The sequence below is a fragment of the Saccopteryx leptura genome, chromosome 2 (assembly GCF_036850995.1).
Source record: "Saccopteryx leptura isolate mSacLep1 chromosome 2, mSacLep1_pri_phased_curated, whole genome shotgun sequence".
Classification (NCBI taxonomy): domain Eukaryota; kingdom Metazoa; phylum Chordata; class Mammalia; order Chiroptera; family Emballonuridae; genus Saccopteryx; species Saccopteryx leptura.
Window position 1 is genome coordinate 8,042,814 of NC_089504.1, and position 18,210 is coordinate 8,061,023.

Sequence of the window (18,210 nt, forward strand, 5' to 3'; positions counted from 1 at the left end):
TTGAAACAGGTCGTTTACTACAATTTGAAAAACTGGGAGAGTCTAAAGATGCTTGCACAGCAAGTGACCCTGCTCAACATCTTGATCTCCAGCAGCTAGCGGGCTTCACATCTAATCTCCTGCAGTCATTCAAAGCAGGCTTTGGAGAATTTCAGGAGCGCACTCGTCTTTTTAAGTTCATCACCCATCCACGCGAGTGTGCAGTGGACAGTGCCGACCTGAGTTACATCCCCGGTGTCTCCGTCAGAGATTTTAAGCTACAAGCTGCTGACCTGAAGGCCTTAGACATGTGGGTGAATAAGTTAAAGTCACTGAATGAAGATTTGGAAAGACTTGCACAACAGCAAGCAGAGTTGGTGAGCAAACACAAGTGGGGAGAAATGAAAAAACTTCAACCTGCGGACCAGCTGATTGTCAAAACTTGGAACGCACTTCCTGTCATATACCACACACTGCAGCGTGTGAGTATTGCTGTACTGACAATGTTTGGCTCTACGTATGCATGTGAGCGGTCTTTCTCACATCTAAAGAATGGCCCTGGCCAGTTGGCTCAGTGGTAGAGCATCGGCCTGGCGTGCAGGAGTCCCAGGTTCGATTCCCGGCCAGGGCACACAGGAGAAGCGCCCATCTGCTTCTCCACACCTTCCTCTCTCCTTCCTCTCTGTCTCTCTCTTCCCCTCCTGCAGGCAAGGCTCCTTTGGAGCAAAGTTGGCTGAGGATGGCTCTATGGCCTCTGCCTCAGGCGCTAGAATGACTCTGGCTGCGACAGAGCAACGGCCCAGATGGGCGGAGCATCGCCCCCTGATGGGCATGCCTGGTGGATCCCGGTCAGGCGCATGCGGGAGTCTGTCTGACTGCCTCCCCGTTTCCAACTTCCGAAAAAAAAAAAAAAAAAAGAATTCAGAGACTTATTGTATTTTAAAAGTGTTGGTCTTACATAAAATGCACACATTTACTTGTATTTAGTGTTAAATATATTGTATGGCTCTCACAGAATTACATTTTAAAATATGTGGCGTTCATGACTCTCTCAGCCAAAAAGGTTCCTGACCCCTGCCCTAGGGGTTGGGTCTAGAAAAAAGAAACTTGACAGATGAGGACCCAGAGGAGACTGAAAGGCTCTGGCTTTGGGGACCCATTGTGTACCTAGCCTTGTGTGAACGAGGGGCCATAGAGACAGACTGAACTTGGACCACTACCCTTGAGGTGTGCCCAGAGTAGGACTGGGGAGACAAGGAGGGCTTGTGCTCAAAGGAGGCTTGGGGGCCGGGCCGCTTCAGCAGGATGGGGAGAGAGAGGCACGAGGGCCTGGAGCACCAGGCTGGGGAACGTGGCTTTGCATGGGAAGCAGGGGAGCCGTGGAGAGTTACTGAGCTGGGTGCTGATGCCCAACGTGAATCCCCTGAGGTTGTTCCCACACCAGGGCCTCTGATATACAGGAACCTGGAGTTTGAAATAGAGCCAGAGCAGGAGCACAGGCTGGTTCTCAGGCAGAGGGTGGTGAGTATGGTAGGTGTGGTTAAGATGAGCTTTCTGGGCTATGAAGTATTTTTTTTTTTTTTCATTTTTCTGAAGCTGGAAACGGGGAGAGACAGTCAGACAGACTCCCGCATGCGCCTGACCGGGATCCACCCGGCACGCCCACCATGGGGCGACGCTTTGCCCACCAGGGGGCGATAATCTGCCCATCCTGGGCGTCGCCATGTTGCGACCAGAACCACTCTAGCGCCTGAGGCAGAGGCCACAGAGCCATCCCCAGCGCCCGGGCCATCTTTGCTCCAATGGAGCCTTGGCTGCGGGAGGGGAAGAGAGAGACAGAGAGGAAAGTGCGGCGGAGGGGTGGAGAAGCAAATGGGCGCTTCTCCTGTGTGCCCTGGCCGGGAATCGAACCTGGGTCCTCCGCACACTAGGCCGACGCTCTACCGCTGAGCCAACCGGCCAGGGTGGGCTATGAAGTATTTTGTAAAAGAAAACACTTCAAATGGAAAGTATGCTCTCCATGTCACAACAGGTCCACCCCTCCCTAGGGTCCCATATCTGCCCCGACCCCTAAAGTCACTTGAGTTTGAAATCCCCAAGGGACCCCATTTGAGCCTTCAGATGGGAAATGGGTCAGCATCTGCAGGGGCCCTAGACTGAGTTGTCTTGGATTTAGAGGACATTAAGGGAAGGGGACCTTTGTTAAATTAAAGTGGGGGGTCAGAGCCCTGGCTCTGGAGTGAGACTGCCCAGGGTTTGAATCCTGACTGAGCCACAAGCTGCCCCTGCACTGTCTCACTAGGAGGGAGGTGCTGTTATTATCCCCACTTCGCAGAGATCTGAGGCTCAGGTGAAGGTCACACCATCAGAGACAGGCCAAGTAGGGTTGCCGCAGAAACTGTAGGACGCTCAGTTCCATTAGAATTTCAGATTTTAAATTATTCGTTGTTTTCTGAAATTCCAAAGAAACTGAGGGTCCTGAATTTCACTTGGTAAATCTGACAACCCTAGCAACTTGAAAACTCAGGGCTGCCTGCCTCCGAGCCCCTGTTCATTTTCCTACCCGACTTCCGATTTCAGAAATGGAGAAACGCAAGTCCGACGGCCGGGCAGGCATTGTTCAGCGGTTCTGACACCCTCTAGGTCTTTCTTCCTCTATGGGCCACCCACCTCTAGCCTTCGCAGGAGTTGAGACAAAAGAGCAAGAACGGAAAAGAAGGAGGAGGATGCTGAGCTCAGGCTCCACCCCCCGGCGTTGAGGCCCGCCTCCGGCCCGAAGGCCACGCCCTCACCCGCAGGCCCCGCCCCCGCCGCAGGCCCGGCCGACTGCCTCGCACATCCCTCCCCAGGCGCGCAGGCCGCGCTCGCAGGTCTCGCCTCCGCCGCTCAGGCCCCGCCCCGCCCAGTCTCCGGCCGGAGTTCGCAGGCCCCGCCCCCGCCGCCGGCAGCGCACTTTCGGCTTCCCGCTTGTGAAAGCTGCGGCAGCGGCGCCGCCTGTGCCCTGGGGCTCCGGCATCCAGCTCGGCTCATTCGGCCCGCGGGCCATGGAGCTCCGAGCTGCGGATCGAGACCAGTCGGCGCACCCCAACCTGCCCGCCCGGTTAGCTCCCGGCTGCGGGAAGGGGCGGTGGGAACCGGGAAAGGGGCAGAAATTCTCCTGTCTCCCCCCAGGCCTCTCTGTGGCCTGTGGGTAGTGAGGTGGGAAGGTGGGTGGGAGTCGGAGCTCCTGGCTCCCGGTTCTGTGACCCAGGCTCGGTTGCTGACCTTGAGCCCAGAGTTCCCCGCTCCCCGCCTCTCTTTTCTCATCTGCACAATGGGATTTGGGTTGGCGGTAGGGTTCCCAAAGGTCACCGATTCCAGCTCCTTAAGGACCGGGACAGTGCTGCCTGGTGTTTGGGGACTTGGGTTTTCAGAAGCCATTGCCTGGACCCCGGCCTGGAGCCTGCTCTGCCTCAGTTTCCCTGGGCAGTGTCCTGTGAGGCCTAGGACCCAGCTCTGAGTTTCTGGGTCTTGACAGGTGCCTGACTCCCACCCCTTCCCGGCCCTGGAGACAGCAGCCCCCCTGCTGCTGAGCGGCAGCCACAGCATGAAGGCTCAGGTAAGTCGGAAAAAAAGAAAGCTGCCAGGGGTCGTGGAGGTGGCTTCCAGCATAGAGGCATCAGTAGCCTCCCCCAACCCGGGACTGACTGTCACTTCTGACCCCACTGTTCCTGAGCTGAGAAGAAAGGCAGACTGGCCTCCAGGTCCAGCTCTGATCTGGCAGGCTGTGTGGCCCCCGACAGGTGGTGTTTCCTCTCTGGTTGGTGGTGCCTTGCTCCTCTGCCCTGTAAAATGGACATAATAGTACTGCCTCCTGTTAGCATCCCAGTGGTCACCCAAGTGAGGCACCTACCCGAGAGTGGCTGTGGTGTGCACAGTTCAGTTTAGCAGCTGCTGACTTGATTCAGGTGCCCCTGGTTGGAGAGATCCCTGATGTTTGGAGAGTCAGCTACCACTGCCTGAATGGAGATCTCTGGGTCCCTTGTACACAGGGTACCAGGTGCCAGGCAGCGCCCAAGTCCTCAGGGGCTGAACATTCCTCACCCCACCCCCTAGCTGGCCACAAAGAGATTTATTTTTAGAAGCTGATACTGTTTTATGTGCAGAAAGGATATGACTTGGGGGGATGGTGGGGACTACTTTTCTACCTCTAGTTTTCAAAGAAAACCTGTCAGATGCTAGGTGGTTTCTGATGGGTGGCTGAGGGACCTGTGCCTTGGCAGGCTTGGTGAGAATTAGAGCTCAGAGAGGCACAGGTGTTGGCTAGGGGAGCCCAGCACACGATGGCAGCCCCTCCTTGAAGACTTGGTCGGGGCATTCACAATGTCTGCCAGCAGGGCCAGCTCTCCTGTAGGGTGTCTTGGTTCAGATGGCCTTTGCTACATGGTTTCTGGAGGCAGAGCCCCTGGACAGCCGCTTTCAATCATTGAAACCATTTCTTGAATGGCACTTCCCTCACAGCCCCTTCTTGACCTCCTTATTCATCTAGACTGCTGACCCAGCTCATGATCATCAGCTTGGCAGACTGCCACTGAGTCAGCTGTGGGAGGCAATGGGGGATGGTCATCCTGGCCACCTCAGTCCAGGGTCTGAAGGGGGCTAGTTGCCATGATGATGGGCATTCTCCTGTCTTCATGACAGTACTTTACAGTATACAGAGCACTTTCCCCACTGTAAGTTCCCACTGTGGGTGTTATTGGCCCGTATTTTGTAGAGCAGGAAAGAGGCCCAGAGAGGTGGAGAGTCTTACCCAAGGCCGCACAGTACACCTAGGCTTCTGGTTAAGAACATGGGCTCTGCAGCCTGGATTTGAGATATCACCTCCTGTTTTCTTGCTGTATTATAGGGCTTATCTTCAGGGCCACTTGTACCCTGAGCCTTGCAGCTCAGAGGAAGGCCTGGTTAATGGAGACTTTAGACTCTGATGATACTCTAGGAGATACTGTGCTGGAATAGGGTTCAGTGATAATTAGTGTCACTGGGTTCAGTGATAATTAGTCACCCTGTAGACCCTTCTAGGAGTCACAGGGACCTACAGCCCTAGCTCACTGCTGTCTCCCCAGGGTCGGCTCCTGCTCATCATCCTGTGCTCTGTGGGCTTCTCCGCTGCCTACATCCTGCTGTGCTGCTGGGCTGGCCTGCCCTTCTGCCTGGCCTCCTGCCGAGGCCCCCGCCTCGCCACCAACTTCAGGACCACTGTGCCAGGGCCCCTGCACTTCAGTGGCTACAGCAGAGTGCCAGATGGGAAGGTGAGTGGGCCAGGCAGCATGTCGGGGGCAGGCCAAGGATGCCGGGGTGCTCCCCCCAATCTCTGGGGGTGTAGTGAGAACTGGGCTTCTGCCAGGTCAGCCTGAATCTGGGCTGGGCTCCTTTGCTCCCCAGCTGTGTGATGTTAAAGAGTCACCTTACCTCTTTGAGCCCCAGGCTCTTAGAGGAAATGTTTTTTGTTTTGTTTTGTTTTTGTGACAGAGACAGAGAGAAGGACAGACAAGGACAGACAGTCAGGAGGGGAGAGAGATGAGAAGTATTAATTCTTCGTTGTCGCACCTTAGTTGTTCATTGATTGCTTTCTCGTATGTGTCTTGACCGGGGGGGGAGGCTACAGCAGACTGAGTGACCCCTTGCTCAAGCCAGCAACCTTGGGCACAAGCTGGTGAGCCTTGCTCAAGCCAGATGAGCCTGCCTGGGTCCTCTGTTTCCCAGTCCAACGCTTTAATGTTTATCCTTTTTTATATTTAAAATTTTTTAAAGACTGTATTTTTTAGAGAGAGAAAGAGAGCATGTGTATGAGAAAGAGAGAAGGGGGTAGGAGCAGGAAGCATCAACTCTTATATGTGCCTTGACGGGGCAAGCCCAGGGTTACGAACCCACGACCTCAGTGTTCCGGGGTTACACTTTATCCACTGCACCCACACAGGACAGGCTGGGTTTTTTAATTCAGCAAATACTTCCTGGCTGTTGTTAGCTGAGTGCTGGGGTGTGGCTGGCCACCTGGAGCTCCCATTCCAGGGGGGAGAGGGAAGTCATGGTGATAGGTACACTGTGTGCACCTTTAGATTTAACTGTCAGCACACAATTCATTCATTCCACAAATGTGTCTTTGGTGCCTTGACTGTGTTTTGCCTTGTGCTTATTGCAGGGATAGAGATGACACAGATAAAAGTCCTGTCCGCCCACAGCGTTCCCTCTCATGGGGAGATAGGGACGCTGGAGCCCATGGTGCCGAGGTAGCTGTGCCCCTGCCTGACTGGCACCCACCTCCCCATGCCAGCTCAGCCGGGTGAGGTTCGGAGCATTTTACACTCCTCACCCTGATTTCAGTGGCCCCACATGATAGGTTCCTGAAAGGCACCCTGCATTGACACCCAGCGCAGGGCTCTGAGTTCGGAGTTGGATGGCTGTCTGAGTGTTGGTCAGAGGGAGGTGTGCTCAGGGACTCTGGCTTGAGGAGACCTATCTTAGGTCTTTGTCCCTCTGAGTCTCAGTTGCCTCCATATCTGTAGATGACGGTCGTTGTAGTTTCTTTCTCTGTAGGGTTGCTGTGAGGTTTCAACTGGGTGATTCATGGACACTGTTCAGAACAGGTGCTATATCCATATTTGATCAAGACACAGAAACAATGATGGAAGGGGCACACAAACTCAGTGTCCAGCGGGTTTGGCCAGGTGGGACAGGTGCTGGGGTGGGCTGCGTCAGCCCTGTCCCTTCTTCCATGGTGGTGACCAGTGTTCATTTCAGACAGTCAGAGCTCATGGGGATATGGGCTCAGGGTGGCCAGATCATCTGGGTTTGTTAAGAGAAGCAGGAAATCCAAGTCTTGAATGTCAAGAGGGCTGGTTTTTATAAATCAGAGATTAAATATTTTAAAGACTTTATATGGGACAAGCAGAACACCTCGGGTTGGTGGTAACCTTGGATCCGAACAGATCCAGCTGTTAGGACAGGCTCAGACTGAGGGCAGAAGAAGGAAGTCTTGTTCTTTATTGCTGGAGTTTGGAAAATGGTCCTACAAGTTCTTTTTTTTTTTTTTTTTAATTGAATTGAGAGAGAGAAGAAGAGGGGAGAAAGAGAAACATCGGTTTGTTCCACTTACGCATACATAGGTTGATTGGCTCTTGTATGTGTCCTGATCAGGGATCAAACCTGCAACCTTGGCATGTCCTTTCAGTGTTCTAACCAGCTGAGCTGCTTGGCCAGGGTGTCCCACGAGTTCTTTTTTTTTAAAGCGAGAGAGAGACAGGAAGGGAGAAAGATGAAAAGCATCAATTCATAGTTGTGGCACTTTAGTTGTTCATTGATTGCTTCTCATACATGCCTTGACTGGGGGGCTCCAGCTGAGCCAGTGACCCCTTGCTCAAGCCAGCGATCTTGGGGTTTCAAACTGGGACCTTAGCATCCCAGGTCGATGCTCTATCCACTCAGTGCACCACCACCATCGATCAGGTCTATGAGTTCTTAAATCACTGTGTTCAATATGTAGTGTCCCTGAGTGGGATATGACAGTGTGTCTTTTATTAACTGGAATTAATTTTTCATAGCCTGTATAGGCCCATGAAAACCCGCCTTCCCCCAGGAGGGCACAGAGGCCTGGGGTAGGGAAAAAGTCTTTTCTGGGAGACCTGAACCCCGACCCTGAGTGAAGATTTGCGGGCTGATTGGCTCAGCTTCTGCCTCTTGGGGGATAGTGAGGTGGGGGTTGGGCACTCACTGTGTCCTAGCTCTGTGCCATAACTCTCCAGGCATTTTTAATTGAATCCTCACAACCTGGTCAAGTAGATGCTATTTTTATCCTTATTTTACAGAAAGGGAATTGAGACAGAGGCAAAGTGATTAGCCTAAGGCCATACTGCCAGGAAGGGGCAGAGCCAGGAGTTAGGCTCAGAACCAGAAGTTCTCAGCGTTCTCATGGGCACTAGAGACTCCGCTTTTGCTCACTAATGTGGGCACACGAGCAAGGCTCAGGCGGAGGCAGGAGTGGCCAGAGTGATATTGAAGAGCTGAGGTTCATATTTACTTAACAAACACATAGCTGACACCAGCCTGTGCCAGGCACTCCTCTAAGTGCTTTATCAATATTTGCTCACATAACCCTAATAACAAATTCACGATCAAGGGCTCATTAGGGCCTCGGCAGCAGGGAGAAGAGCTGTGAATATATATGGCTAGTGAGGAAGCCTGGTGTTCTGAACATGGACGACCTTAGGCACATCATTGAACCTCACCAGCCTCAGTTTTCTCATCTGTAAAATGGTTTGATAAAAGTACTTTAAGGTGACACAGGGGTCAAGTGAGGTCAGCGGGTGTTCCTAGGGGGAGAAGCAGGCGGAAGAAGTTAGGTGCTCACACCTTCCTGTCTCTCCTTCACCCTGCAGCCCCTGGTCCGAGGGCCGTGCCACAGCTGTGCCGTGGTGTCCAGCTCCGGCCAGATGCTGGGCTCAGGCCTGGGTGCTCAGATTGATGGTGCCGAGTGCGTGCTGCGCATGAACCAGGCCCCCACCGCGGGCTTCGAGGCGGATGTGGGCCGGCGCAGCACCCTGCGCGTGATCTCGCACACGACCGTGCCGCTGCTGCTGCGCAACTACTCCCACTACTTCCAGCAGGCCCGCGACACGCTCTATGTGGTGTGGGGCCAGGGCAGGAACATGGACCGCGCGCTCGGGGGCCGCACCTACCGCACGCTGCTGCAGCTCACCCAGATGTACCCGGGCCTGCAGCTGTACACCTTCACAGAGCGCATGATGGCCTACTGCGACCAGGTCTTCCAAGACGAGACCGGCAAGAACCGGTGAGCGGGGCCCGCCTCCTGGGGTCTCCCTGGGGCTTAGCAGTCGTGGAAACAGACGTGGTCCTGCCCTCCCATGCAGAGCAGAGAGACTGTCATTCATCCGATGATCACAAAGATCCAGGATCCCAGATGGCGAGGGGCGCTCAGCCTTGCGAACACTGACCAGCAGGGGCCGTGTCAGGAGCTCTTCCCTCTGTGGGGGAAGCTCTGAGATCTGAGTTGGTCTCAGAAGTCTCCTCTAGAAAATAAAAGGAGCAATGACAGCGCCAGCGAGCGGCCCTCCTCATGCACCGGGCGCTGGTTAAGCACTCTGCATTCAGGACCTCATTTTATCCTGCCTCCTCTTCTGTGCTTTGGCTCTTCCCCAGGCCTGCCCCCCAGCTCAGGAAACACAGCCACCAGCCTCCAGTTTTCCACCCAACGCCCCTCATTCCGTCACCTGCCACATATACTGGGGGTCTTGACTCCCGCAGGGGCCGCCGTCCTCCCCCGCCCTTGCGGCTCCTCCTGCCGTCTGAGCTCCGGCCACCCACTGAATTCATTCCATCAGTCACCTGCCCTCAACCCTATCACAGCTTCCCTACACATGGAGAATAGAGTCCAGACTCCCACCTCCTCCCTTCCTCTGGCCTACAAGCCTTGTATGATCTGGCCCCTGCCTGCCCTGCTCCAGCCATACTGGCCATCTGGGCTTCCTCCCACATCCTCACTGGTTCTTATCTGCGTGCCTTTCCATACATCATTCCTCCACCTGGAGTGTTCTTCTCCACGCTCTCCCATGACTGATCCCTTCTTGCCATTCAGGCCTGGGTGGAATGTGTCACCTCCCCCCTGATTCTCTTTATTCCTTTGTTTCCTTGTCTTCTCAGCTGTTCTCTCCCAGCTGCCTCCTCCTTTGAGAATGTTAGCGTTGGGTGTGGCGGCTTCCTGGCCAGCACAGGGCTTGGGAGGTGCTCAGTTTGAGCGGCTGAACCACCTCATAATACCTCTGCAGAGGTGGAGGTGAGTGGCCCGCAGCTGGGAGAGTAACTGGTGCTGGTGTCTTGAGGGAGTGGCGGCCTGGGGTGGCCACACAGTGGCCACACAGCCCCTTGTTCCGAGTAAGGTGTGGTGGTGGCGGGGGTGGGGGTGGGGCAGGGGGCACTGTTGGGCTGACAGTGTCCCTCCCTATCACCACCTGTAATTATCCCCATTTCACAGATGGGTCACTGAGCCTCAGAGAAGTTCAGGAGCCAGTCTGATGCCCCAGAGCAAGTGCAGGCTTTGAACTGAAGACCACTTGACTCCAGACCAGCCCCTTCCCCACCTTCATCCTCTCTCTGCTCTGCTGTCCCCCGTGGTCTCCCCAGGCCTGGTCCCTTAGCTCCAGAGAGGATGTAGCCAGGGGTCCCCCACCATTGTCCGAAGGTTTGCTCAAGCCCTGCGTCGGCGGTGAGGAGTTGACCAGACATGGGTGGGTGTCCACCTCCACTTCCTGCCCACTGCTGGCCTTGGGTCGGCTCTGTCCCGTCCGCAGCCTCCTCCCAGGGTCCCCTCTGTAGGGGTCAAGGTGAGGGCCTTCTGCTGGGAGGGTAAGCAGTGTGCACCCGGAGAGAGCTGAGGCCAGGGCCTCCACACCCCCGTGCTCCGAGGGGAGCGCAGCGCGGGGCAGGCGGGCTGACCGTGTTTCCCCTCACCCCAGGAGGCAGTCGGGCTCCTTTCTCAGCACCGGCTGGTTCACCATGATCCTTGCCCTGGAGCTATGCGAGGAGATCGTGGTCTATGGAATGGTCAGCGACAGCTACTGCAGGTCAGGCCTGCCAGGCCCCGGGCAGGAGGGCAGCTGGGAGGGGAGGAGGGGGCCTCACGCCAGGGGATCTAGGCGCTGTGGGGGCAAGGTGTGTGGGCTCCCGGCGGGATGGCACAGACACAGATAGCCCTCGAGCTGGTGTGCACGGGTCAGCCTCCACGACAGGCTGGATGCCAGTCTCCACTCTGTCGGTTCCAGTCATGACACCTCCTGGAACCCACATTTCCTTGTGTGTCAAAGAGAAAACAATCACACCTTCTCTAGAAGGTTATGGAAACATTTACAGAGAGAGTAATTGACGGAGGTACTTAGAAAATCTGGCCAATTATATGTCAGTGACATTTTACATCTAAGTTTTTCCTTTTGATACCATTAGGTTTCAATATTGTTGTAACAAGTTCAGAAAGGGTGCTGTGTTTTCACCCTCTCTTCTCTTTGAATCTTGTTAGTTGAGCCCGTGGGTGAGATGGCAGTGTGCCCTCTGCCGAGGCACCTGGCCAGACCACCTGCGCGCGTGGTGTCGGCGGGTAGGTGGGTGTGTGTCACAGGGCAGGAGGGGTCCCTCACCACGAGCCCGGCCCCCGCAAGGCACTGTGTAGTCTTCATTCCTCTGACTTATGGACTCGGCATGGAAGGTGGAGGTCACCATTCCCATTTTACAGATGGGTTGTTGAGGCTTACGGGGCATGTCTCTGCTTGCATGAGGTGGGGCTGGGGCTCCAACACTGGCCTCTGGGATCCATAGGCTGCACTGGATCCTATGCAGCCTCCCCTGTCTGTCCTGGCCTCCGCTGGAACCAGGCTTGGGACTCCGTGGTCCCGCAGTACCTGGGGAGGGTGGCTGAGGTAGGTGGGGGGTCTGCTGGGGAGCAGAGGAGTTCCGGTGCCCACCCCTGTTCCTGTTCACCGCCCCGCAGGGAGAAGAGCCACCCCTCAGTGCCTTACCACTACTTCGAGAAGGGCCGGCTGGACGAGTGTCAGATGTACCTGGCACACGAGCGGGCCCCGCGCAGCGCCCACCGCTTCATCACCGAGAAGGCTGTGTTCTCCCGCTGGGCCAGGAAGAAGCCCATCGTGTTTGCCCACCCCTCCTGGAGGACCCAGTAGCGCCGCCGCCCAGCCTGCCGCGGTGCCTTCACCGGCCTCCGTTCCAGTCACACTCCGCCAAAAACATTTAATTTATGGATCCTGCCTCTGCCACGTGCTGGGTGACCCAGGGTTCCTTCCTGTCCTACTCTGGGCACACTTAGAGCCATCTTAGGCCTCCGGACTTGAAGGGGAGAAGGGGGCCGGTGGTGATCTTGTCCCCTACTCCCCACCTCCATTCCCTGAGTAATCTGAATCTTAATTTTGGGGTTCATCCCACCTCGGGGTCTCTCCAGTGGCCTTTGCCCCCAGGGCTGAGGGTCCCCCACTCACCAGCTTTGTGACCTTTGACCTTGTACCAGCCCTGGTCCTTTTTCTCTACACTCCCCCCTCCACCCACCTTTGGTGCCACACTTCCAGGCTGGTTGCCTGAGCTTGGGGTTCACTGGGCAAAGGGGCCGTTGAACTGTGACAGCCGGGGCTGCCTCGAGTGTACGGGTAAACGTGTTTTCTGGAACGCTGTCTCCAGTGTGGTTACGTGTCTGAGGGTGAGAACGGGCTCTTCTCTCTGCCACAACACTATAACTTGTTGACGGCAGGCCAAGTCCTGAGGGCCCTCCCCAAACCCTGGGCCAGCTGGGCTTCTGGCCATTTAACCTGCCTGAGTGTTTCTTCCCCAAGAGACTGCCGCCTTCCCCGCCAGGTCAGAGAGTCTGGCCCCGTGGCTGTGCTTGGCCCAGGGCATACCCCAGCTCAGAGGCTTCATGGGGCTCCTGCCCTTCACCCAGTGAGCAATGGAGAGAGAGTCAGGCCTGGGAGGAAACGATGCAGGCTGGGAAGGAAAATCCCCCACCCCACATCACGTCCTTGGTCCACAGTCAAATTCCAAGGACCTTGCCAGTTAAATTTTCTATTAACTCTAGAGTTGGTTAACACTTCAAGAAAGGAAGACTGGGAGGAGGGGGCAGGCCCGAGGCTTGCCTTCTCTGAGCTTGAGTTTCTTCACCTGCCAAAGGGAAAAGCCAACCCACCAGCAAACAAACATTAGCAAAGGTGTGCAACTACCCTGGGAGGGGGCTGGTGTTAGCCCGCTTTCCAGAGGAGCTGAAGCCACTAGGCTGAGACAGGATGGAGACCCAGGTCTAAGAGCTGAGCTTGACTGTCTGGACCCTGAACCAAGGGGCTGAAAGAGCCCACAGGGCTTCACCACCCCTCCCTCCCTACTCCCTTCCTCTGGAGGCCAGGAGACTGACTAACAGAGGACCAGTCCCCAGACTTCAAGCTCTCAGCTGGGATGGAGCCCTAGGGTTCCCAGTCCGACTCCAGGAGTCCGCCACCTGTGGGAGTCTGACCCACGCAGTTGGCTCAAGGGCCCTACGCTGCTTAGCTTTATGCTTTGCTGACTTTTAAATTTTTAGCAGGGAACTGCATATTTTCATTTTGTACTGGACCCTGCAAATGATGTAGCTGGTTGTGCTCAGGAGTCTGGGTGACCTTCTCGACAGAGGCCAGAGCCTGGCATCTGGCCCGCAGCCCCGGCTGTTTTGCCTTCCTCCCCCTCCCCAGAAGGCCCTGCAAGCGTGGGAGGAGGGAGGAGAGCCCCGAGCTGGGGAAGCAGGGAGCCCTGTGGTGGGAGGGAGCAGGCTGGCAGCCAGACCAGAACTGTGGACCTGGCAGGGCGGGGGTTTCGAAGCAGGTGTCAGGGAGAAGGAAGGGTGGGGTGGAACCTAGCAGGCAGGGGCTGGTGGAGGAGCTGGGGGCAGAGGGAGACCTCGAGTCAGACCTGGCCTCATTATGGCTGCACCACTTCCTGCTGGGGGAACCTGGCAGATTAGTGCTTTCTGGGCCTCGGTTTCCTCATCTGTTAAAAAAAAAAAAAAAGTTGTTCCTATTTCATGGGGTTATACAAATTTAGAGAAATGGCACCTGTAGAGTGACTATCCCCAGGGCTGGCACTTGAAATGCGGGGTCATCCTTGCTCACCCAGCCCCATCGTCCTTGGTGGTGACAGGCGGGCATGAAGACCTCCCACCCTCATCAGCTCTCTCTGCTCTCAGCCTCATCTTTGGGCTCCGTGGCCCAGCGTCTGCTGGTTCTGATGGGACTCAAAACTCAACCCCCTCCCAAGCAGTTGCCTCCTCCCCTTTCATCCCCCGGAATATACTGGCTTCGCCCTCTACCCAGTGACAGAGGTGCCTCTGTTCTGGCCCTGCCCTCCTGGCGGGGTGTTTACTGCTCAGTTGGGCCCAAATAATGTGTATCTGTGGTCTTCGTGACCTGGCTGGAGCCGTCCACCAGTCACTTCCTCCAGATGGCTCCTGGCTGGTCCGGCGACCGGTTCCAGCCTGTTGAGGACTCGCTGAGGAGCCCCTTCCCTGCCACTGCAGTCCCTTCAGTTTCTGGGGGGTAAGTTGGCACATTCTCCCAGCTCTGAGGAATGTGCTGGTGGGGGGACCCCTTGGTGGAGAGCTCCTCTTTGAGCCTCTGTCCACATCCTGGCTCCTTTGCCCCCTAAGCAGGCTACCTGGGGACCCCACCTACTTCCTTCTGAGGCCAGGGGAGAAGCCAGGTGAGCCTCCCAGCCTGGAGGTATCTTAAGGGGCCTCTTTCCTCAGAAGGAACTTGGGGCCAGTCCAGGAACTCAAAGCTGCTGAGGAAAGGAGTGTTGGTTCATGCAGGTACTGGTCGGCCATGTCCACACCACCGAGGCTAGTCCGACCACTCCAACCTCTGCCTGCGCAGAACGAGGAACTTCCTGGTTCCAGACCCGCCGCCCGGGCCCTGGAAACAAGTGCTTATGGAGCAGCCATCGTGTGTAGGCCCTACTGCCGTGGTCTCACGGGCTCTCTTCAGAGCCCGTCTCTCTGGTTCCTTCTCTGCCCGGGAGGGAGAGACGCCAGAGCCCACAGGCCTGCCTTCCACCCTGGCTCTGCCCAGGAACCAGTGGGAAGTTTGTTTGTTTTTTGTATTTTTCTGAAGCTGGAAACGGGGAGAGACAGTCAGACAGACTCCCGCATGCGCCCGACCGGGATCCACCCGGCATGCCCACCAGGGGGCGACGCTCTGCCCCTCTGGGGCATCCAGAGCCACTCTAGCGCCTGGGGCAGAGGCCAAGGAGCCATCCCCAGCGCCCGGGCCATCTTTGCTCCAATGGAGCCTCGCTGTGGGAGGGGAAGAGAGAGACAGAGAGGAAGGGGGGGGGGGTGGAGAAGCAAATGGGCGCTTCTCCTATGTGCCCTGGCCGGGAATCGAACCCGGGTCCCCCGCACGCCAGGCCGACGCTCTACCGCTGAGCCAACCGGCCAGGGCCAAGTGGGAAGTTTTGAGCAAGTCCTGTCCCCTCCATGGGCCCTGGTTCCAGTCTCTGTAAATTGGGAGCTGGAGTGGCAGGTAAGGTCTCTGAGGACTTTCCAGGATCCCCACCCTAGGACAGGAAGGCCTAAAGCAGAAGCCATCTCCCCCAGACCTTGGAGAGAGGCTCAAGAGTGGGGGGGGGGGGCATCAGGATTGGCCACAGCCCCCCATCCATGAAGGTTCTGGTGTGTCAGCAGGCCTGGGGCTCTCAAGCAGAATGGCTGTGGTTATCAGGCACCCAGATACGCTCTGAGCCTCTCTTCTCCCTCTAGAAGCAATGCCCATCTCCTGGGTTATTTTAAGGATTCAAGGAGGTATGTTCTGCAAAGTGCTTATCACAGGAGAAAAATACACAGCACATGGGAGCTGCTGTTTTTCTTATCCTCATTATTCTTGAAGTGGCTGTTATTGCTTTTGGGGCTGTTGGATGAACTCAAAAACAGTTTGGAGGCTTTGGCTAGAAATAAATGAAAAAAATTTATTCAAGAATCTTAGGGCTTGCAAACTGTAAAGACAGTTAGTCAATACCCAGAGTGTTTCAAAGAATAAAGAAAAGCTGAGGGTTCTTATAGTAAAAGTACATTCTTGAGAAGAATTACACACTTGCATTCTTAGCCTCTGGAATGGTGCCAGATGGTAACCCTCCAGAACTGGTGTTCAGGATACCGGATGTCGGGTGGTCTGGACATGAATGTCTTTTCCTTGGTCCTTCGGCACATAATCAGGTTTATCTGAGGTTTGATGTATATACAGGCATTGATGCAGGACTGGAAAGTTTAAAAGTTTAAGTTCCCAGTAAAACAAAAACAGAGTCACTTCCTCATACCACAACCTACTGTGTTTTAGTCATTTAGCAGTTTGACCTGGGTGACTCCACTTTATTTCTTCATTCTATTTTCCTCAGGGCCCAGGAAGGTAAGCCAGCCCTCACAGCAGAGCCTCCTGGAGTGAGCTGGGGTCTTGGAGACATGGCAGGCCTGAGGGGGGAGCTCTAGGTCCAGATTTGGTCCAGGAGCTGGGCCGCTCCACCCTCATTTCCACAGGTCATTGGTCTGGGTCAAGGAAAAAGGTTGGGGACAGGATGCCCCACCCTAGTGCAGCCTCCACCCTGCCAGATGACCTCTGACAAGAGGCTCCCGTCTTTTGAACCCCAGCAGTTGGGTTCACCAGGCTTCCTGCCTCACTGCCCTGACCCCTGCTCTGTGGTTTCCTATGTCCCAGGCAGCCTAGGAGGACCAAGGGTAGGCTTGGGGCTGAGGCTCAGGAAGCAGAAGGAGGTGGACACCAGAGGGGCAGGAAGCCCTGAGTCCACCCTTGGCCCTCCCTACCATCCCCTACTGCCTGTTGGGCGATGTCTCCACAGCCTGGAAGCTGGACCTTGCCCTGCCCCCTTTTGCTTTAATTAAAAACAATGTGGTATTAACTTATCAAAATAGTCCAGTGCAAACAACCTGGAAGTTTATAAAGGAAAAAGTGGAGGCAGCACCCTGTCCCACACCGTGTTCACTCCTAGGGGAAACGACTGCCGTCTCCTGTAGGTTCTGCCAGACACCGTCTGTGTGCGGTTACAAATGTATATGCATCGAGAGTTGTACTTTTTAAAAACAGGAACCATGGCCTGACCTGTGGTGGCGCAGTGGATAAAGCATTAACCTGAAATGCTGAGGTCACCGGTTTGAAACCCTGGGCTTGCCCGGTCAAGGCACATACGGGAGTTGATGCCTCCTGCTCCTCTCCTCTCTCTCTCTCTCTCACTCTCTCTCTCATACACACATACACTCTCTCTCTCTCTCTTCTCTCTAAAATGAATAAAATCTTAAAAAAAAAGAAATCTTAAAAAAAAAGAACCATGCTATATATGTAGTTTATGTCTTATAAATTGAAAATGTTTTTAAATATAAAAACATTGTGAACCATTATCTTAAAATTTTTGAAAATACAGTTAAGCCATAAGAGAACAAATAAAAGCAGCTCATAATCTCATCATTCTGGAAAAAATCACTATTAACACTTTAATCACTCTGAGAGCCAAAAAGTATTTCCTTATTTTCATTTATCTTTTTTCTTTCTTTTTAAATACTGTGGTACACACAAGTGACAGCATTTATCATATCTGTAAGTTATAAAACATAATATAATGAACCCCTTAAAGAAAAGCTGAGGGTTCTTATAGTAAAAGTACATTCTTGAGAAGAATTACACACTTGCATTCTTAGCCTCTGGATTGGTGCCCTTAAGCCATATCCCACTTAAACCATATCCCACTTAAAACACCAGACAGGTCCTTACTAGAAATTCACACCCCAATGTTTCCTCCCCTCTCCCACATTTCCTGCCTCCCTGACAGAGATGTCCTTCATTTTTGCTCTGAAAACGTTAATCACTCTGATAGGCAAAAGTTATTTCCTCTCATAGGCTATGAGAGAGGTCTACTTCCTGCTGTATGCTCAAACAATAGACAGGGGTGGGCAAAAACAGGCTTACAGTTGTTCAGATGGGAAAAAGGCACGCAGGTTATGATGATTACAGAAGCTTTACTAACTCAGAAGAATGTCACAATGGCTCAGTAAACCTACTTTTGCCCACCCCTGTATTGTGTTGTTCATTTGTCTTCTGAGACATGTCTTTCTCACTTCTCATGTCTCTAAGATTCATCCTTGTAACTGGAGCTTTTTCATTTCGCCCTGCTATTTAATATTCCACACTGTGAATATACCCTCCATTCTCCTGTTGATAGCTATATGGGCTGTTTCCAGTTTAGTATCATTTCAAGCCATGCTGCGATGAACTTTGTTGTGTACATGTGCGAGAATCTCTCCCTGGTATGCAGGGAGGAGGGGAATGAGCATATTTATACCTTTGTTGTCCAAAGGGATCATCGAGAGGCAGCTCTTTGACTTGCTTTCTTCACTTAAACATCCTGTAACTGTCCTGGCGGACTCTTCTGTCAGTACCTACTGATCTGCAGCATTCGTGTTAGCCTTTATCTCACCAAGCCCTATTATGGCTGCTGGTTATTTCTCAGTATCAAATAAAATGATGTACGGAATATCCCGAAAATCAAAAGAAGTCAGTAACGGTTTTGATCCTTACCACAGCCCCCGAGGTTACTGTTCTCCCTCGGAGAGGGGTAAGTAATAGGCCACGGCCACACAGCTAGGGAGGGCAGCGCTGGACT

General features: G+C 54.3%; 1 protein-coding gene across 1 annotated transcript; it reads left to right on the plus strand.

Moving 5' to 3' along the window:
- The first annotated feature begins 2,865 nt into the window (after positions 1-2,865).
- On the plus strand, positions 2,866-12,195 carry ST6GALNAC4 (ST6 N-acetylgalactosaminide alpha-2,6-sialyltransferase 4). Its single transcript, XM_066367069.1, has 6 exons — positions 2,866-3,079; positions 3,497-3,577; positions 5,082-5,267; positions 8,391-8,803; positions 10,485-10,592; positions 11,510-12,195. The coding sequence occupies exons 2-6, from the start codon at positions 3,566-3,568 to the stop codon at positions 11,697-11,699; spliced, it is 909 nt and encodes a 302-aa protein (XP_066223166.1). The 5' UTR covers positions 2,866-3,079; positions 3,497-3,565; the 3' UTR covers positions 11,700-12,195.
- The last annotated feature ends 6,015 nt before the right edge of the window (positions 12,196-18,210 follow it).

Excerpts from the sequence above, each read along its gene's own strand:
- ST6GALNAC4 (XM_066367069.1), top strand. Across the intron at positions 5,268-8,390 it reads GCAGAGTGCCAGATGGGAAG|CCCCTGGTCCGAGGGCCGTG; the intron begins GTGAGTGGGCCA and ends TTCACCCTGCAG. Across the intron at positions 8,804-10,484 it reads GACGAGACCGGCAAGAACCG|GAGGCAGTCGGGCTCCTTTC; the intron begins GTGAGCGGGGCC and ends CCCTCACCCCAG.